This window comes from Chanodichthys erythropterus, chromosome 15, assembly GCF_024489055.1.
Source record: "Chanodichthys erythropterus isolate Z2021 chromosome 15, ASM2448905v1, whole genome shotgun sequence".
NCBI lineage: Eukaryota > Metazoa > Chordata > Actinopteri > Cypriniformes > Xenocyprididae > Chanodichthys > Chanodichthys erythropterus.
Window position 1 is genome coordinate 28,143,413 of NC_090235.1, and position 22,465 is coordinate 28,165,877.

The following is a 22,465-nucleotide window of genomic DNA, read 5'->3' on the forward strand; positions in this document are numbered from 1 at the left end:
ATTGGTGCCATCACTGTAGAAGCTTACCTGATTTGATGGGTGCTTTTGAAATGCTTCATAAAACTTTTAAACCTTTACAAATATTTTGTATCAAATCTGTGGTTAAGGGTATACAGTGCACAGCATAAATGAGTACACCCCCTCTGAACAAATACAAAAGATGTATTTTCTTTATGATCACTAATACAATTCATGGAAAGATGGCAAAACAAATGTATTAAACATTACATAATAAAAAAAGAAATATATGCCATAAATAGCCATAAAGTAAATTAGCCAATTTTGTTTAAATTAAGAATTGCAGAAATGAGTACAACCTAGATTTAATTCAACAAAAGTATAATATTCTAGTACTTAGTATGCTCTCCATTATTTTGAATATACTGCTCTGACCCTTCTTGGCACGGAGTGTACAAGTTCATGACAAAATGTCACCTCTGTCCTGTTTGACTCCTGGATGATGAGCTCCTTAAATGCCATGATCTTTAATGGGGAGTGTTGCTCAACTCATCTCTACAGAATCCTCCACAGGTGCTCAAGAGTGTTAAGATTGAGTGCAATACATGTCCACAGAAGGTTTTTCACCTTGGGAGAATGCATATCCTCATTGTCATGTTGAAAAAATGCCCAACAATGCAGGGAGTGAGGAAAGAGTAACATCTGTTTCAAGTTTGTGTATTAAATTACACAGTGGTGTGGCAATTCATGACCGCATTGATAAAACACAACTCCCTCACACCTTCAGCACTCATACATCCCTATATAAGAGCTTTACTACCACTGAACTTTACTGTGGGAACCAGGCACTTCCCACTGTACTCCTCCTCTTGCAACACCATAATATTTTGGATGCTGTTAGATCCAAAATGATTGATTTGGTCTCATGAGACCAGAGTATTGATTCCCAGAATCTATATTTTGTAAATATGGGCTTTGGAAATGGCTAACTGACTTTATTGTGCTTTGGCTACAGTAGGTACATGTCATTTCTGCAGGCTGCATCTTACTCTGTGAGAAAGAGTTACTCTTTTCATAGTTTTTGCTGACTCTGAGACACTCACTTGGTATTTATCCTGCTCTTTGTCTAGCAAAAAAATCCATCACTAAATGAAAGCCTGATTATTTCAGGGGCCTCGTCACAAGTCCATTGTTTTTGAATTTCTGTGTTACTTTTGCTATATTTTCACACTTAATGATTTGGTAATCCTCTAGTACCACTGTCCTCTTTTGTGCTAAGAAATACATCTCCTGACAGTTCTCTCCCTAGTGGTTCCATTGTTGTCAGCATTAAGATTGAGAATGATTCAGTGGGCTATATTACAGTGACCGGGACATGTTCGGTTCATTTAGTTTTGTCGTGGCCACAACATATAAACTCGTGGGAACGAGTCTGATTATGGGCAAATATACATGCATGGTATTTTCCATCTAACAATATAGCATTTTATATTTAAAAACAATAAAGACAATATGAAATGTTAAAACATTGTTCATGAAACACTGCACTAATCAATGTTGATGAACGGAGCCATAATGTAAAGTGTTATTGTTGGATGCATTGTTTGATTTGCAAATATACAACCTAATGTGATGATCACTGATGAATTTTATACTAAGTATGCAGTTTCAGATTTTCAACAAGCTGTGAACACAGTAAAATACTGCATTTGTACAAGATTAATGAAATCCACAAATGTCAGAGAGTTTCTCTTTATTTATCAAAGTCATTGTTATAATAAGGACATTTCACAACCACTGAACTCTGGAACTCCAAACGGCTATATCTGGTCAGTCGTGTGACTGACCTGCTAGCGTAACAACAGAAAATAATCTGGAATCTAACAGCAATACAGCAAGCCTTTGCCATGCCCCACCAGACAGGGGGAAAGTTCAATACAGAGCCATCCAAGACAGACACCTTAATAAAAACAAACATTTAGCGCTTAAAAACGAGGTAAAGGACACTGTACTCAAACAGCATCAGCAGAGAAAACTAAATAAGAGCGGCCAATAAGTGTCAATCCATGATTTAAAACAAATTCGAGGGGAGAGTTTCCCATGATGGGAGAGAAAGATATGTGCTATCTCTGGTCCTGTTTGAGGTGCTATTGTTGGTAAACAGTAACATAAGTATTAAAGGCGGGAGGCAAACAAACATGGTTCCAAAGCACAAAAAAAAGAAAAAAAAAAAAATTCTGTCATTTCACACTTGTAAAATGTAAAAACTTTTATACCGCTTCATTAGATTACAAATAGTAAAACGAGTCTTACAAAATAATTTACAGTCCATCTAACGTGTTTATGTGGGTTTGTCGTTTGAGAAGATGAGGGTGTATGACAATTTAAGTTCATGCATCCATGAGGACCACATGTCCATTTCTCAGACTGTTTTTAATTCTTCTTTTGGCCTGTAAAAGAGAAAAGAAAAAAAAAAAAAATCATAAACATTGAAAAAAAACCATGGGTCAATTATCTTTGTAAATATTATACAGCAAATATAAACTATTTTTGCTCACAAAATTTTGCTTATTTATACACTAGTTTAAGAATCAGGGGTTAGCAGGTTTTTTTTATGTTTTTGAAAGAAGTCTCTTATACTCACCAACTATACATTTGATCAAAAAGTCTAAACAGTAATATTGTTAAAGAGGATTAGGGCCAAGCAATAATAAAAAAATAAAACCATCGAGATTAAAGTCGTTAAATTTAGAAAAAAAAAAAAAAAAAAGTCTAGATAAAATGTGTAGAATAAACTCATTAAATTACAAGAAAAAAGTCGTTAAATTACGAGAACAAATTCGTTAAATTTGATAAAAACTCGACTTTTCCTCGAAATTTAACAAGTTTCCCCCCCCCCCCTCATAATTTAACGACTTTCTCAAGATTTAACAATCAAGATGTGTTTTATTTTTTTTATTATTGCTTGGCCCTAATCCTCTTCCGTATATTGTGAAAAAGGAAAAAAAAAAAAAAAAAAAAAAAAAGTAATTCCAGTGATGGCAAAGCTATTATCATTGCAGTCTTCAGTGTCACGTGATCCTTCAGAAATCATTCTAATATGCTCATTTGCTGCTCAAGAAACATCTATTATTAAACTTTGAAAACAGTTTTTGCTGCTTAATATTTATGTAAACTGTGATACATTTTTTCAGGATTCTCTGAATAAAGTTCAAAAGAACAGCATTTATTTGAAATAGATTCAATTATAAATGTCTTTACTGTCACTTTCGATCAATGTAATGTGTCCTTGCTGAAGTAGCATCGATAAATATATATATAAAAAAAAAAGTTCTAAAAATAATTAAAAAAAACCCTTCAGAGATTTAAAAAAGAAAAAAATTTAAGTAAAAACCAGAAAACCAGAGCACACATTTCAAAACCCACAATATGAGAGAGAACTTACCCCTTTGTGTCCATTTTTTCTTCTGAAGCTTTCTCTTCTTCTTTAACATCTAGTATCATATTGGAGGGACAGTGTGTCAACTTCATATTTTAAATTAACTTCTTTTAACTACAATGCAGTGCTTTTCTTATACAATACGCAAATGAATAAAAACTTGTGCTAATTATTGCAATCTGAGATAACCAATTCTTGCTAATATGAATGAGCCTGAAATAAAAGAAACCAGCTGTACCTGTTGGCTCACCTTTCTTCTCTTCTCCATCCTTCTCTTCTTCGGTCTTCACTCGTTTAGGCTTCTTGTAATTGGCTGCATTTCTCCGGCCGCCCTGTCCTTCGTCCTCAGAGTCTGAGAACTCCTCATCACAGGCTATCCGCTTGTCATGGGCACGGACTGGAGAAAAGAAAAACGACATTTATGCTCTGACCTTAGGAAACACTCAGATCTAAACTTCTATATATCAGTATCAGTGCGCATGAAACCGGTCCACAATGACAAGGCAAGAAGATCAATTCCGCATCCTTCCGTATTTGACAGTCAGTGATGAAACAGCCGGCAACAAGGGAATAAAGCTGGCACTCACTGGAGATGCGTTTGTCAGGGTCGTCCTCCTCATCTCCACTGTCTTCCTGAACAGCATCCTCTGGGATTGCCTGCATCTGAACCCCTGGGGCATGAGGCAACATCCGCAGATTCTCAAACAACCGCTGCCTGTATAGAAAAACAAAAAGACAAAATATCTCAATGTTCAACCTGCAGATATGTAATGGATATTATACAAGTTCAAATTATCATATCAGACTGAAATTGGTTCGTTTTTTGCAACATGAGTAAAACAAAAGCATTAAAAAAAAAAAAAAAAAAAAAAAAAAAAAAAAAAAATTACAAACCCAATCTAATCCACATCTATACTCTTTTTTTTTTTTTTTTTTTTCATGATTTCCATCCATATACCAAATTAACTTGAATCCATCCGCCAAACCCTGCCAGGACTTCAGATGACGCCAACTCTGAATCAATATCCACAACTGCCAAATGTTCTATTTATTGTAATCACTATGATCACAATTTGTAATAACTGCTTAATGAGATTGTTTCTGCCTAAACGAATATATGATGCTAGCTAACTGCATGATTTGTATCATCTTAGAACTGTATATTTCGAACATATGGACATTAACACAGTCGCTTCTGATAACAAAATGTAGAAACATGCTTTTTCTGTAAAGCTGCTTTGAAACGATTTGTATTGTGAAAAGAGCAATACAAATAAATGTGAACTGAATTGGCAATTCATTCCACTTACTTGATCTTTTCCAGGTAGTCATTTGTATTCTGATTGGTCATGTTGGAGGGGCTGATGTGGAGCTTGAAATCAGGTCCAAAATACTCAAAGTAGTCATTGTACGGGAGCTCTGATGTAACGAAAGAACAAGTTCATTGGTGTTGACCATCAAAAGAACAAAATATGTCAATCTAACAAAACAATCAAGAGTCTCACCATTGGGAATAGTGCTGTCCAGCGCTACAGCCGTCTCATAGGTCCAGCAGCGGGCCACGTTCCTGATGGTGTAGCCTCCACCTCCCAGCATGAGCAGGGGCAGGTTGAAGCTCTTCATGTACTCCACACACTTAGCATGACCTGAAGCACACACACAGGGGTTTGGTTAGACAAATATCATTCACTTTATGGCAAGCTCACAATACATGACTTTTGGTTGGATTAATCCCTGGATTATGGCCAAATCTGTGCTTGTTGTGGTCATTGATGCTTGTTAAGTATAAGCAGGTCAGCGACCTGAGCAGTCACAGACGCTGCGATATTTTCAAACCTATTCGATATTGCCATGTGATCTAGTAAATGTGTGTGCAATGCAACAAGGTGGAACCAATGCAGCCAATCACAGTGCATATAGTGTAAACGGAAAAATCTCATCACTATGAGGAAAAAAAGAAAAGTTTTCGCTGCTGGTCAGGACTGCCTCTTGACCAATTATCTTAAAGTCTGTACACCTTGTCAACGTTTTTGTGTGTAGTATGCATGCGGATATGACAAGATGACAGATGACAAGAATTGCTGTTGTGCTCACACTTCACAAACAAGGTTTCAACTAGTTCTGTAGTGTGAGCTTGCCCTTAAAGGATTAGTTCAATTTACTCAATTATTGATAATTTACTCACCGCCATGTCATTCAAAATGTTTGTCTGTCTTTTTTTAGTCAAAAAGAAATTGTGGTTGAGGAAAACATTCCAGGATTATTCTCCATATAGTGGACTTCAACGGCTACCAATGGGTTGAAAGTTTAAATTGCAGTTGCAGTGCAGCTTCAAAGGGTTCTACACAATCCCAGATGAGGAATAAGGGTCTTATCTAGCAAAACGATCAATCATTTTCTTAAAAAAAATAAATTATATACTTTTTAACCACTAATGCTCGTCTTGCGTAATCATGTTGGAAAGGGTCACACGTGACGTAGGTGGAAGTACCGCGGTAGGGTGAAAAACTCCATTCCATTTTCTTCTCAAACTTCAAAATCATCAATCATTGTTTTACCTTTTTTGTAAAGGGCGTTTGACCTAGTCTTTGCACGTTTTTGTAAACACTTGTTCGGTACTTAAACCTACATCTGCATCATGCATTGACCTTTCCAACACAATTACGTAATGTATGCTGCATCGCACAGCTAGTGCACAATGAGCATTTGTGGTTAAAAAGCATATTGCGTCTTATTTATTTATTTATTTTTTTTTTTTTTAGGAACTGACCGATCATTTCACTAGACTAGACTCTTATTCCTCGTCTGGGATCGTGTAGAGCCCTTTGAAGCTGCACTGAAACTGCAATTTGGACCTTTAACCCGTTGTACCCTGGTGAAGTCCACTATATGGAGAAAAATCCATAAATGTTTTCCTTAACCTTAAATTTCTTTTCAACTGAAGAAAGACAAACATCTCAGATGACATGGGGCTGAGTAAATTATCAAGAAATTTGAATTCTGAAGTGAACTAATCCTTTAAAGACTTAACTAGAGGTTTGATTGAATTTGATACCTTTGATGGTGAGGTTAAAGCAGCCCAATCTATCTCCAGACAGAGAGTCAGCACCACACTGGAGCACCACAGCACTGGGCTGGTACATCTCCATCACTTTGGCCATGATCTACAAGACATTCAAACAACACACATTCATTCATCTGCAATTTAAGATGAGCACATTTTTGGCAGTGAGGCTTTTTATGGATTGCAAAAGTTTACAAACGTACAGGTTTGAATATGGCTTCGTAGGATTCATCGTCGATACCATCCCTGAGCGGGTAATTTACAGCATAGTATTTTCCCTTCCCTGCACCAATATCCTATAAAAGAAAATAAGAATATATAGTTACATGCATATTTTATCAAAAAGCGTTTACTTGCAAAAACTTGCAGGGACTTACTCTGAGGTCTCCAGTACCAGGAAAATACTCTCCATATTTGTGGAAAGACACAGTCATGACACGGTCAGTTGTGTAGAAGGCTTCCTCAACTCCATCACCGTGATGAATGTCAATGTCAATGTAAAGCACTCTTTGATGGTATCTAGAAAGATTATTGAAGGCTTTGAGTAATAAAAATAAAAGTTTTTACATAAGCTTAAACTATAAAATTCTATGAAACTTATACACACGCTACTGGTCAAAGTTTGGAATAAGAGTTTAATGTTTTTGAAAAGTCTCACCAAGGCTACATTTATATGATCAAAGATACAGTAAAAATACAATTAAAATTTTAAAATTTTCTATTTTATAAAACTTCTTGATTAGTATTATGTGGTAACGGTGATACACAATCATTCAAAAGTTTGTGGTCAGTTACGAAAAAAAAAACCCACTTATCAATGAGTATTATCAGTGTTGAAAACATTTTTGGTTCTTAATATTTTTGTGGAAACAGCTCTACATTTTTCTTGATAGATATCAATAATAATAATAATAATAATAATAATAATAATAATAATAATAATAATAGATAACTAAACACCAAATCAGCATATTAGAATACTTCCCCATCATAGGAATTAGATTTTAACAATGTTAACCAATTTTACTGAACTTTTGATCAACAATACAGTCGTGGTGAGCATAAGAGCATTTTTCTTTTTTAGTAACAAGCATACTTGAGCAGTTCCAGAATGGCCAGTACGATGTCGTTAACATAGCAGAATCCAGATGCCTCAGATTTCTTGGCATGATGAAGGCCACCTGCCCAGTTAATGGCAATGTCTGTCTGCTGTTTGTTGAGTTTCACAGCCCCAGCTGAGAATTATTAGAAGAAAAAAAAAAAACATTTAGCTGCACCAAACATAAGCAAACCTTAAGCAGACTCTGTGAGAGGAGAAAAAACAACACTTACCAACAGATCCACCTGTTGAGAGCTGACAGAACTCAAATAAGCCGTCAAAGACAGGACAATCCTCCCCTACGTTAACTGTAAAGACAATAAAACACATTCACTGTACAACCAAGACATGAAAAGAAGTCCAAAGTAAAGTAACTTGTATCACAGTTAAATTTACTGCTGTCATTTAAGACTTCACAACTGATCATCTTGAGTAAAGAAAATACATCAACTCACATCTCTGCATCTGCTTGCTGTACTCAGACATGTTGTCTGGGCGGATGGAACGAAGGAACTTGATGTAGTCGTCACTGTGGTACTTGGTCATTTCTTCAGCATTGGCCTTATGAGGCCGCTAAACATGCAAACAAATGAAGAAATTGGCTTAGCCAAAAAAACATGAAAAAAAAAAAATGTATATAAAAAGTAGTGGTGAATTTCTTACATAAATTTCCATTTTCCTATACAGCCCATAGTTGAGCAGGAGGTTATGGGTCATCCGGATTCTGTGGGGTTTCATCGGATGACCCTGGCCATAGTAGTAATTCCCAACATCTCCTGTAGAGAAAAAATAAAAAATAAAAAATAAATAAAAAATTTTGTAAATAATAAACAGAAAATTGCTCGATACTCCTGGTTTCATGGAAGACTAACAAAAAGTGTTCTTTGAAAAAAAAAAAACATTGAATTATTTCTGACATTATGGAAAAATCAATGTTTCCAATAGGCCCTGAACTAGACACAAAGCCATACTAAAGATTCAACCTGATAATTTTATCACAATCCACAACTCGATGTTCATACGTGACAATAAGGGGAGATGAGAGAAAACAACATGGGAAAAACAAAGACAAAACTGCTCCCATTACAAACTAAAGCATCATTCACACACGCTCGGAGTGATACTACAACTAGCACTGAAGACATCAATAAGGGCAACGAGCTCAATTCATATGAACTCTTACGGTCTATAGTGTAAAGCTAATTTTATCGACGCTACATGCGGGAGATAAAGAATAAATGTGGTGAAGTGTATGCGATATACTGCACTTGCAAAAAGAGTGTGAATTTTGCTGGTGTTAGCTCCATGCTGTGGACTTGCTGCTAACAGTGAATAAGAACAACAGGATGAAGAGCAGCTAGCACGCTAAGCTAACACTAGCATTAGCACCGTGCTGCTAAACCCGGCTAACAATTAAGCAGCACTCAAAGGAACTTAGGCATTATGCAGAATTATTCCGGAGCAGGCACCGCGTTTCATTTCTCTAAGAATAAAAGCTCGATATTTCACCGGGAAAAATGCAATTCTTACCGTCATAATAATAGCAAACTTTCTTCTTTGTTCCTTGAGAACTCAGCGCCATTTTACCCTCCAATTACAGCCTGCGCCTACCGGGCTTTCTGCGCACTGAGGAACTTCAATAGCAACTTGTCTCGGGTAGCTTTGAGCCAATCACAGTTCAAATTCCATCACGGAGGGCGTGAGTCTCTCGTTTTTCCGCCAATCATTTCACTTGCTGTCTTAATCAAGTATTTAGGTCTAGTTCCATTTACTCCACAGCTGTTTAAACGTCTGCTCTTATGCATATAGAATGAAAATATAACAATCACGGAATAATTTTGATAGTTTATTTATTACAATCAGTTCTAATTGGTTTATTTACAACTTTTTCTTCCCTAGTTATTAACTCATAAACGATAGCAATTAAGGATGCAAGTACTCAAAACCCTTTTCCTCAGCAATGGTGGATGAAAAATGATCTACTAGCAGTTTTAAATAGACTACTTACAAATTATAGTTCATTACTGATTACAAATTACATAATGAAAATTGTAGTTGGTAATATTTAGGTAATGTAGGCCTATTCTGACAACTTTTTGATTGCTTTTAGATAAAAAATAACAGGATACAATTATTTTGTACCATATTGATATAAAATAATGAAGTGAAAGAAAAAAGATTCCATTATTCTTTGTTTTCAACAACATTAAGTGCATTAAACATTACATGTCAGGGGTTTGTGAAAGAAGGAGGTTCCTGAGTTGATGAAAAAAAAAATAGGCTAATATTTTTTTTATTAAATCATATAAATAAAAATTAATTGGGTTAATCAAATTAATCAAAAAATAAAACATCTGAACACTAAAATATTTAGTGTCTTTTAATAAATATCAGCGAGCTGTGAACATGCAAATGTATTGATAAATTATTGAAATTTTAACTTATCTCAAATGCACTTTTTGAGACTTCAGAAATAAATATTTGAGGTCAAATAGGTTTGGCTCACAAAATAATTTTGCATCACATTAACAAATATTAATAACAGTGATAAAACACATCCAAAGTCTTCAAGGTTTGATTTTTTTTTTTTTTTTTTCCAGAGACTTCCAGAATCAATAATTAGTGAAGATCACTATAATTAAGACATAATGTTTCACAGTTATTCACAGTGTTTAACTTATTAGTTTCATATATGCAAATGATTGAATGGTGCTTTTGTCCCCAAATTCAGAAGCATGGATTGTAAATGTATAAAAAAATATATGAAGGGCATTTTCTCCATTGATGCAGATGACCACAGACACAATGTTTGCATTTATGGGAGACTTTCTAGAATTATGAATGGGCAATTTTGACTTACAGATGCACATGGATGTGTGGTAAACAGTTTAAAAAGATATCACAAAAATGAATTTGTGTATTCTTTAAGAAATTCACAAAACCAAAACTAACTTTGCTATGCTAATGGAGTCTGTATGGCATGCATGTGTAGATTACACAGGCCTAAATGACGTTTTGTGTCATTTTGTGCACTTTAATGTGTTTGAAAGACAAAAACCTATTCCTACTATATTCCAATAGCAGGAATACACAGTTAAATGACTCACTGATAATTCAAATAATTGAAATGAATAAATTTGTGTGAATAATATGCAATCACGTAATCAATAAAAAAGTAACTATAATCTGAATAGCATTTTAAAATGTAGAGCAGGCTAATATTTTTCCAAAAATCCATTACATATAATCAGTTCCTACCCAGCACCGTCTACCACTATATCTGAGTATAACTACCATCCTCACATTCCACCAAGCTGCTATCAGATATAATGCCTTCTTTCCCCATAATTCCTGCGGTATATTCCTGCATATTCTCTATTCTGCCAGATGATGTTTAGGCCTATAAACATATGAACTTATTAACACAGAAAATTAACTTATTAACACAGAAAAGGAAGATATAGAAATAAAAAGTGCCAAAAAGGAAGAAGAGCAATGGTTTAATGTTTTAATCCAATGCTTAAATTTGACCGCTTGACACAATTCAAAGAGATTGTGCTTTAACACACATATAACAGGAGTGTTTGTTCAATCAGAATGGAGATGCAATAAAACAGCCTGTTTCAGAAACCCAACACTAAGTGCAATAATTATTTCTAAACATTTGCACTTCTTAGTCCATAGGTTACTATGAAACTAGTTGCAAATGGGAGTGCAATACTTCAATCCAACACACGGTGGCGCCATAAGTTTATATTTGATTCCCCAATCCCCAGCGATAAATCTGTTGCCATTACCATAAAGAGACAGACGGGGAAAATATAAAATAAATAAATAATGCGTATATGTATATTTTATTTACAATGTGACGGTTACTCATCCAAGGACGGGAAAGGAGAAAAATAGTACAGTAAGCAATTATCTCATGAATTTACATGCTTAAATTTGTAAATGAATCTGTCTATCATCACATCCTCACAGAAATCTTCCACAAGCCAGTGGCTAATTCACTCAGCTAATTTGGGCACCAATAATTATCGAAAACTGTAGTTCTTATGTCAATGAACCGTGATTGAAATGTGAAGCATAATCGTGTAATGCAATACAAAAGACTATTGATTATTTAATTCAATAATTTGACTAAACTGTGAGATTTGCTCATTTTTGAAGGGAATTAGGCTTTCACAGAGTTACCTCAGTCGTTCATCAAGGCATTTTTATTGATTTTACATATACTGTATTTAAACAAGGCCACATTACTGATTATGGTGTGTGGCTAGTCATAAATATGCGATGGTCAGTATGATTCAGTATGAAAGTTTTCTATTTTCCCAAGTGGATTAATTTTACACGTCTGAATGTAGATAAAGTGGCTCATGAGTGACTTTTGTAAAACGTGAATATGTTATTTGGGGCTTTACCTTGGAAAATAGCCACTGTGAAGAAGGACAAACACAAAGTGAACATCTGTAGGTAACCAACATTTATTTACCATTATCAACTTTACAATAAAACCAGTAACATCTTTAAACATTAGCAAAATAAAGAACAAAACTGGTCAAATGTATTTACAGAGACCAAAAAGCAGATCAAGGCTCACATTTAACACATAACAACTCTGCTTCTTTTAAAACTTCAAATGTGAACATAGCAAGCTCAAATGTGTTTTTATTTAGTTTTTTTTGTTTTTTTAAAGCCAAGATGAAAATTAAAATGCGATTTCAAACAAACGAGACAAAGCCTTCTGGATATTTAAAATGGTTCTCTATACACCACAAAATACTTAAATTTGGGTTAAAATATAGGAATGTAGAAAGTTGGCAAGTCTTTTTCGATTTCCTTTTTTTAACAGTCATTATATGTGGTGATGTTTATCTTGCACAATTCATCAGTATAGTCGCATCTATTCGGTGGTGGGCTTGAAAGATGCTCCTCCTTGATCCCATCCTCAACTCACTCTTGCACTGACATCCTGCTTCCAAAAGGTTTCGGCTTTCGCTCGGAATTCCAGATCTTTGAGCCATAATCAGGGAAGTGAACTAGTGAATCTAGTCTGTCATTTGTTTTTAATCTTGAAGAAAGTGGCACGAGGAGTCTTTTTTTCACATACATGTGTATATATACATATACATATATCCATGTATATATACATATGTATACATATACACATATATATAAATATATATTTTTTCTTGGAAAAACAGTTCACAAAGTCCTTTGTGAAGTACAATCACTCCTTCTGTTCGGATGGTGCAGGTGTTGAGCTGGTCTCCTCTGTTGGTTTTGTGGGCTCTGCAGCAGGTGCAGCAGCCTCTTCCTTGGGGGCAGCAGGCTCCTCAGCCTTGGCTGCGGGTTCCTCGGCCTTGGGGGTCTCGGCGGGGGCGGGTGTCTCCTCGGCCTTGGCTTCCTCCTCCTTCTTCTCCTCGGCGGCCGCCCCGTTCTCCTCTGGCTTCTCTTCAGCGGCTGGAGCAGCAGTGGCGGCGGCCTCTTCCTTCACCTCATTGCTCTTCTTGTTCTTCTTCAGCGAGATGCCCTTGAATTTGAAGGAGTTCTTCAGGGAGAACTTCTTCTTCTTCTTCTTGGGGGTCTCCTTGGTGGCCTCGCCCTCTGGTTTGGCGGCCTCTCCCTCGGCAGCGGGCGCGGGCTCGATTGCATCGCCGGCTCCAGCCTCAGATTCCTTAGCTGCCTCCGCAGAACCGTTGGTGGTGGCGGCGTCTCCCTCTGCCTTGGCAGAGACATCGCCATTGGTCTTAACGTGCCCGTTCTCCTGAGAAAATAAAATTGACATTTAATAATTAATACAACACAAACCAATATGATTGAATATTCAGTGTGGCTCTACTATATGCACATATGTAGCAGGGCATTCCTTCAAACGTCGACGGACACATCAGTGACCCGTCACGTAAATAATGCATGTCTTCGAGGTGACGCCTTGCAGTACCGCACACCACCGAGCGAGGGCGATAGAGCCATACAGAACACACACAATGCGAACCGAGACGGCAGCTTTGGAACAAAAGACTGAGATCGAGCGAAGCACGATGGAGAATATCATTGAGCTTCATTCACTATTTATCAATCGACGATTGAATAACCACAAACGTCGATTTAAAAAAGTAACGTAAAATATAAGCACACTCATTGATAAGAAAGCGGTTCAGTCACAAAAAACCTCAAAAGCTTGACCAACCGTGGACTCGTCTCTATGTCTAGACTTTAAAGCCCGTGTGTCTGCAAATCCACGCGCTTCACAGAAAGAAAAATAAAGCAGAATCCGACATAACCTCACGAAATTAAATGTTTTTATACTGAAAAGAGGGGGAAAAAACCCATAAATGATAAACGAATACAAAAACATGAAAATGTATCCATTAGAATAGATAAAACACTAAAATAAAAAGAATTGAAAACAAAACAAAACCATATTCTCGAATACCAATTACAACCACATTTTCCAGATTGATCGCAACCCCCTGCTGTTAACCCATGCATAGTGAATACGTGCAGCATCCTCCTACACTGGCGTTAATGGAGATCGCATGGCAACAACACCGACCGTCTCCAAGCGCTAGAAACGGACTTTAACGGCAGAAATAAATCGTCAACATGTAGAAAATAAAAATACGCTTTCAGCGCAAGACAGTAAACCGTGTTTAAATAGCCTAATGTGATTCTCTCGAAAGAAACCGTTCGGTTTTCCCGCGTGCACACGAGACAAAATGATAAATAAGACAACGAATTAATGATATACTTCTTCTATTTCGTTGTTTTCCCATTAAAATCACCGTCTTTTTGTCACACTCAAGAGTGATGCTTAAATCGCTGACGGTGGTTTTGCAACTCTCTCAAAAGCACTTGTTGGTCAGATGTGGGTGTGTCGCAGATGGGGAGATGAATTACCTGTCCGTTAGTCTTGACGGCAGCCGGGTCAGCAGCGGCGGCTTTCCCCTCCACAGCCACTCCTCCCTTTGATGCCTGGGATCCCATTATTCTTAATGTGGTTTTAAAGCAAATTAAAAAGAACTCAAATTCAGGTAGGTGGAAGAAAAATTAATCCAGACCAACGGGCGTAACGTGCATCCAAAGGCGCGAGGAAATTTGGTGATTTTTTTTTTCCTTTATAAGGAAAACTTGAGATGATCCACTCTTCTCTTCCACCCGTGAGCGTCGAAGACGACCTACTACTACCAGTTCTAGTTCCACAGCGCTTCAAGATAACCAAAAGCCCCGCCCATGGGCGTGCCTCGGGAACTCGAACCAATCTGAAGCACGGCCCCGCCCATTTATTGAACCCTCCATGTCCCACCTCTTTGAATCCACTTTAGGTCCATGGAAATAGAAAATGGCATCAAACTAGACTAGAAAGAAGAGGGAACCAACAGGGTGACTTGTTGAATTCTCTGCTTACTGAGAGCAATGGGGGTTCAGTTTAATTGAACCCATTGAGCTACACACTAGAACTAAAGCATTTATGACATGTCAGTGGTGAATGTGCTCTGTAGCTCCAATATACTCGACTCACTGTCCTCAAAACAACAGTACCATTTAATGATTAATATAAGTGCATACTTTTACCCACTACTCTGATAAACAACCTGTATGCTTCATTAAACTGCTCATGGTAATTAGTGAATGCATGTGTACTCTAGAATTGAATTAACAGTTAGATTACTATATTATATATTTTGCATTCTGGCTTATATGATTTGAGGATATATTTTTCTATTAATTAGCCTATAGATTGTGTATAATGGCAATATGAACACAATATTTATACCTGTGGTACTAAAAAATGAGCTCATTATAGTGTTGAATCAGAAATCGGTGCATGACAAAAATGATTTTTGCTTGAAACGTTGAAAAGTATTTATTTATTTGCATAGACAGAGAATAAATAAATGTACTAATCACTGTAAAAAAGAATTGTTGGTTTAACTTAAAAAAAGTGTTACCTGGTTGCCTTAAAATTTTGAGTTTATTGAAAAAATTGAGTTAATACAACAAAGGCGATTGGTTTAATCAACAGAAATATAACATATTATGTTATGTGAACCACATTAATTATCTAAGTTGATTTGACAAAATGATGTGAAAAAAATGTTGTGATAACGCATCATAAAAATATATTTTTGCAGTGTAGGCATAAGTTTGCATAAGCAAAAGTGTGGTAACATGACACAAAAATAGGCCAAACCATGTTTTAGTATTAGCCACATTAATAAGTGACAGATGAAATGCACCAAACTACCATAAAGTTTGATTGGACTCATGACCTTTGGCATTATGAAAAGATATGGCAAGAAATGTCTCGTCCCTTTTAAAAGGTTTATTTTATGATCCTATCTATATACTATTTTATGGTTAGTTGGATTTTATTATATGCATTTAGCATGAGAACAGACCTGTGACCCATTTTGGGCTACAATCCGTCAGTTGAGAAACACAGTTTTATTGGTTCTTGCACTGTTTTATATTGATAATCAGGTCATCTCAAAGTGCCACCAATGATTTCCTGAGATATATTATACAACATATAAATCTTTTTCATTCTCCTTTTCCGTCTTTCTCTGCTTCACGTAGCCCTCTTGTTGTTTCTCTTCGGCCTTGTCAAATGACATAAAGTCTAAACTGTTTGTGGAGGAATGCAAGGCATGCAAACGCTCATGAAGAATGTTTCACCGCATCTGCATCTCGCCACTTTCTCAGAATGTCCAGAACCTCGGGGAGGGGGAACTGAGCAGAATACGTTTTTTTGTGTGTGTCAGATGAGAGAATGTAATGAATAAGCTCATATATTGAAACAGTCTCTTCTTTTTCTCCATGGAGAGAGTTGGGGGTTGGGTGTGATGGAGTGAAGAGGAGGAGGAGGAGGGGGGAGTCTTCTTGTGCCCGGAGCTTTTGTGATGTGGTTCATTTTCTTGATGACGGGTCAGGACACATCACCTCATCATCCGTGCGTCAGACTCTCGCTTTTCCCTTTCCTAATGGCTGAAAGGCCTTTATTGTTGGCAGATCATTCGAAAGTTGGAGGGAAGAGTAAATGGCCAGCGTCCTCCACAGTGAGGCCTGCAGTTCACACCTTCCATCCAGCAGAGAGTCTTCTTTGGCCTGGTGTTTTAATCCCTGTGGAGTTGCATGGCCAGACAACAAATAGCTCCTGCAGGAGCAACATCTCGCACATGAATGTCAATGGGTGTGTTGATATGCCAATGATAGGGACATCAGACCGGGCAGGGCAGGTGAGAACTGATTCTGTTCAGCTCTGTGACTGTTTTGGCCACAGCAGGGAGCGAGAGAGGAGGACAGTGATGGTGTGAATGTGGGGGTTGGTCACCCTACAGCATTATGGACTCAACTGAAACTAGATGCTGACTTTACAGACTCCAGTGCAGGGAAATCTGCCAAGGAAAGAATAAATGACACATTCAAGTCTCATAGAATTGTTCCCAACCAAAGCAGAGTTTTCTGGTAGGCTCAGTGGCTACCACTGTGACCTTAAGGTCAAGTGAGCAGAGTTCACATTCCTCTGAGTTACCCAGATCCCCCTCGGTGCCTTTAAGAGGCTTCTGAGCTGATGTGCTGGGCAATATCTCATGTAAGTACCAAAATATAGTAGTCAACATTTGAAGTGGATCAAAACCTTTCATCAAAGTTGTCCTAAAACCTTCCTCTTAGGACAACTTAGTTCTTAAGACAATTTTGATTAACTTTTTTGATCCACTTCAGATGTTGACTACTGTACAATTAAGGCATGTTTTCCATATTGGGTTTCAGTAAAGGAAACCCACAAGGAAAATTAGATTTAATTATTTTAATTTATATGCAGAATTAATATTTAATATTAATATTTTTATGGGAACCGTGGTATCTTTGATGAAGAGAAAGTTCAAAAGAATAGCATTTGTTTGAAAGAGAAAACCTTTGTAGCATTATAAATGCATTAACTGTCACCTTTAAGCAACTTAATGCATTCTTAAAATAGAAACTTATTGTATTTTTAAAAATATGAACAATGGGACAGGGTGATGTGAAATACTTAAGTGATGACAGTTTGTTGTTCTATCAGAGTTTTGAATCAATTCATAGAAATGAATCAAACTTTAACAGTTTTTGCTTCTAAAGTTTCATTCAGAGGTGCTACAGAACGCCCTCTCACTCTTGGGAGTCACAAGGAAGGAAGGACCTTGAAACTAGTCAAATAACAATGCCTTTAGGAAACTTAATAGCTAAATAAAAACAATTTTGATACATTAGCAGCAAAATTATCACAAATAAATAATGAATATTATGCCCTGCTGTCCACACAGCTGAGCTTAAAGTTTGTGTCTGCATCTGGGATTTGTAAAATCTTCATTTAGATATTGGAGAGCTTGTAGCTAGAATCTGTCTGTGTGTGCCGCGCATCGACATCGGCTAAACAACAGCAGGCTCTCAGGAGCATGTGAGCTCTAGCGTGTGATCGGTTTGAGCCATGATAATAATATAGGTTATGTTATTTTGTGTAGGACCACCGGCAAGACTCCATGACTCAGCAGAAGACACAGCACTCAGGGTCTCCTCAGGGTGTGAGAGGCGCAAGCTTTGAGACGGAGTGCACTTTTAAACTTTAAACTCAGCTGTCTGGAAGAGAAGTCAGGACATGTTGTTGCTCCGGCGTCCTCTGAGCAAACTTCGCCCCTGATGGAAGTGAGAGCACGGGGGAGGACATCGAGGGGAGGTACGTGACCCACTCCAAACTCTGTCTATTTCTGATTCTTAATAGCATATCTCTCTCTCTCTCTCTCTCTTTAAGATATGGCCTAGGGGCAGTTCACTGGTTTCTGCTATACTCAACGTGGGGCATCTTATCTCTTTCTTGTTTTTTTCTTCACAACACTCAATGGCCCTTTTTGTTTGGTTGCCCAGATTTCATGCCTGAACACAGAGTGAGATTTATATCCTCAAAAGGCCCTATTGTTCTCCATTCAGAAGGCAACTGATGAGCATCACAAGCTGGGATGAGGGGAGGGTAGGGAGAGAGAGAGACAGAAAAAGAGAGATGTAACATTGTATTGCTTAATAAATCGATGTATCACAAATTACTCACTCAATACAGTTTCACACATCGACAACTTTACACAAACATTCCTTTTTCCACTTCCTAATAACCGAAAGCTTTGACTAAATAGTTTTGCCAGCTGTGAAAATTTCTGTATTACAACAGAACTGTTGCTGTACTATACTAGAATTTTTTAGATTTTCGTGTGTTTCCACACCAGAGGTGACTTTTAGCTCATTAAACGCACACTGCTATTATCCAAAACATGACTTCTGCTTTAATCTGTCTGTCGTCATCGATCTGTAAGAGGAGATAAGAATCTCCGGAGACAATGGCAGCATATGGCATAGCTTTTTAAGAGACAGATGTTCAACTCAGGCAAAGATGAAGGCAAGAAAATAATCTTGACTTTAGCTTTGAGCCTTAGTATGCGGAAGGGTCAAAAGGCCCAAAGGTCACTCAGCTCTGGGACGTTTTCTTAGATGTTTCGCATAAGGCCTGACTGGCTTGTCACAATAATAAACTATCTGGTCTGGAAACAAAGTTTAGAGAACCGAACTGCATGCCTCCCATACGTGCAGCTTCTCAGGTCTTGATGCAGTTAAATCATTTATCAGGTAAAGAGTGGTAATAATAACATAATTTCATAGCCAATTAGTTTGATTATGCAGAAGTGCAAGGAAAAAAAAAAAAATTGCAATTATTTACTTACCCTTATGCCGTTCCAAAAGTTTGTATGTATGTATGTAAGTATTCGTTCGTTCGTTCGTTCGTTCGTTCGTTTGTTTGTTCATTCATTCATTCATTCATTCATTCATTCATTCATTCATTCATTCATTCATTCATTCCTTTTGGACCCCATTGGTCTACATTGTATGAACAAAATTATATAATGACCATATATAATTATTTATAAGTCTCTTTATTAGAATATAAACATAAAATAAAGAGCTTTTATAGGTTAAACTGGTAAGTATTTATTGACCTCGTCTTACACTTGAGCAATAGCAGGAAACTGGCTCTCTTAAACCTAAATGGAACGGAAAAGGACTATTTCTTGAGAGTTTCTCAGAGTTTCTTTTTTGAGAAAATGGAAGAAGTCCAGGAGGTCACACTAAATACAGATTTTTGCTTAAGAAACATTTATGTATTTTCTGTTTGTATTGTAATAAAGAGACTGAAAAATGCAAATAAATGGTCACTAAAACATTGCTGAAACAACAAAGCTGGTGGTGGCCTAAGACTTTTGTACAGTAGCCTACTGTATATTTTTTGGTGAACTATCCCTTTAAGCCAGGTTTTTCACCAACACCAACAGTAAAGTCCCAAAACATGGGACTTTAATCCATCAAACATTCCCTTCACTTCCCTTCATAGGAACATATTTGTATTTTAGTCACTGTACCAGCATTTGGCCATGTTAGTTCCTCATTTACACTAACCCTGGAAAACACCTGCTGTCCCCACACGTCTTCATGATGCTATAGCAGATACGTGCTCCACCTGTATTTGCAGACGAAATATCACGTGGTAAAAACCTAGGGGATTTTCTTTGCCATGACATTCACTGGGAATCCCTTGAATCATGATTTCAACATTTACTCTCAGATCGTGGCTTTCACTTTCGCTTTGTCACATAACCCCGCATGCCAATTTCTGCTTTTACTTTCCCTTTTTGTGTAACCTCTCCACAACGGACTGCATCAGCAGTATCTGGGAAATTCCAGAGGGCAAATTCCAGCAAATATGCCAATTAGCCATTAAACAGAGTAAGATCAAATTTACACGGGCATTTCTGCCTCAGTAAGTACTAAGCTATTCATTGAGCGGAAGGTCCTATATTACATTAGAGGCGACTGTTTACCATCTAATAGTGTTTACTTCATATTTGCGCACTCATTCCACGAGAGCCAACTTCTCCTCAGCTGTTTAGATCGTAAAAAAAGGTGGATTTGTTATTTAAATGTTATTATCTACCACCTATCACACATTCTCCTGACCACTAACAAGTCACAGAATGGTCCTCATGTCCTTTTGCATGGAGACACTGGTGCATCTGTCTTACTGCAATCTCCAAATAAGAAAAATGGTTTGTTTACTGCATGGAGGAGAGATACTGTGAATTGAATTACGACACTGCTCAAGCTGTCTGTGTATTGTGAACAGATGTATGTCTTTCGCATTCTGCTGCTCTCTGGCCCCCTTCACACCTGGTTTTTGGTGATTGGATCATAATCAGATTTAACTAAGCCAGAACACAACACATTGTGATCAAATCACTGAAAGTATACATTCAGAGGTGGTCAGAGATGGATTCTGACCATATTATACAAATATAAGCTAAAGCGAATACATTTTGTTATGCACATGTCATTAGACCAATAAGATGAGGTTGTATTACTAATAATCATTATCTGCCAGACTGTGTTTTCAGGGATTTTCAGACCTAACAAGTTGGTTCTTGCAGGGTTTTTTTTTCTTTTTGTTCTTATCTATTAATGTGAAAATGACAACATAAACATTGATATTTCAGTCTGATCATGTGGTTTAATAAAGAAATCAAATTAATTATTCCACTGGAATTTCCAATTTCTCTCTATTTTTCCCTCTATTTTTGCTGGTGACTTTTGTCCATTAATACAGTACTCTCTAAATGTATAGGGAAACACAAAGTACCAGATATTTATATGTTTATTTTTATAAAAAATTGTGAATTATCCATCTTTTTTTTTTCTTTTTTTTTTTAATGGTAAATTATTATTTTGAATTATCTGTCAATGTTTTAAACATTTGGTAAATGATTGTTTTGAAATATCCTTAAATGTTTTTAAAATTCATTAAATTATTATCTTGAATGATCTGTCAATGGGTTTAATATTCAATACATTATTCATTTTAAATATTAATAAAAACATTAGTTTTTAAATATTATTTAGAATTCTATGTCAATGTTTTAAAATGCGTATTATTCATTAATGATACAAAATCCAGATACAAAATGCGCATTACGCAGAACCTGATTTCACCAAGTGCAACATGTTCATGGATCAACATCTCTTTTTGATCCTAGAACAACATTCCAATCAACCAATCAGATTTAAGGGACAAGTTTACAGTTTATGTCAAGTTTAGGCTTACAACCAGGGTTAGGTGCTTGTACATCAGTGTTATTAACCTATCATTTCCCTCTGATTTTAGGGGTAACTTATGGGTAGGATTAGGTTCAGGGGTAGGGATATGGTTAGGATTAAATTTTCAGACAGGAATGTTGTTCCAGAATCAACAAAATATGTTGAACCAGGAACATGTCTAACTTGGCAAATCAGGATGTGCTGCATGTTAATGTCAGGTGCAAAAGGGACTTCTCTCTCTCTCTTTCAGAAACCTCACACACCTCTGGTTTCACCCATCACATGAAACCACTGTATTCACAGTGCAATTCTGAGCACTTTGATTCTCCCTGTGTATAGATGCTGCCATGAATAGCCCGAGGCCAGAGATTGATACAAGGAGCACAATACAGACACAGGTGAGTCGGGAGATAACATGCAGGCCAGCCAGTGTGTTACAGCCATTGCCATTTTGATGGACAGTGAGCTGAATGGATTTAGGAGCATGGGCCAGCCACCTTCCAAATGCCCTTTTCTTTATAAAAACAAAACAAAAACGAAAACAGAATCTTTGTCCATCTTTGGCCCATCACCTTTCTTCTTTTCGCAAGTTCACACTTACAAATAATCATAGAGTAAAAGAGTATGCGTATTTGGCGTGCTGTCCGAGAGCTCATAATTTGGCCCGAACCCAGAGTACTCCCACCGTATCATTGATTAGAAACCAGCTGAGAGTGAGGAGTAGGGATGGCAG

General features: G+C 37.0%; 2 protein-coding genes across 3 annotated transcripts; both read right to left on the bottom strand.

Annotated features, from left to right (window-relative positions):
* Positions 1-1,700: 1,700 nt before the first annotated feature.
* hdac1 (histone deacetylase 1) lies at positions 1,701-9,211 on the bottom strand. 2 transcript variants are annotated; one of them, XM_067411071.1, is made up of 14 exons: positions 9,091-9,211; positions 8,224-8,336; positions 8,016-8,133; positions 7,794-7,868; positions 7,558-7,696; positions 6,839-6,980; positions 6,665-6,757; positions 6,453-6,561; positions 4,903-5,043; positions 4,708-4,816; positions 3,985-4,112; positions 3,648-3,794; positions 3,404-3,452; positions 1,701-2,408 (listed from the first exon to the last, which is right to left on the bottom strand). In XM_067411071.1, the coding sequence occupies exons 1-14, from the start codon at positions 9,140-9,142 to the stop codon at positions 2,381-2,383; spliced, it is 1,443 nt and encodes a 480-aa protein (XP_067267172.1). In that variant the 5' UTR covers positions 9,143-9,211; the 3' UTR covers positions 1,701-2,380. The 2 variants fall into 2 exon arrangements, with proteins under 2 accessions (XP_067267172.1, XP_067267171.1); XM_067411070.1 differs by having other exon boundaries at positions 3,636-3,794.
* A 2,817-nt stretch (positions 9,212-12,028) lies between these two features.
* Positions 12,029-14,737, bottom strand: marcksl1b (MARCKS-like 1b). The gene is made up of 2 exons (XM_067411598.1): positions 14,464-14,737; positions 12,029-13,327 (listed from the first exon to the last, which is right to left on the bottom strand). Exons 1-2 carry the CDS (start codon positions 14,548-14,550, stop codon positions 12,791-12,793), a joined length of 624 nt encoding a protein of 207 aa, XP_067267699.1. The 5' UTR covers positions 14,551-14,737; the 3' UTR covers positions 12,029-12,790.
* Between the last annotated feature and the right edge of the window lie 7,728 nt (positions 14,738-22,465).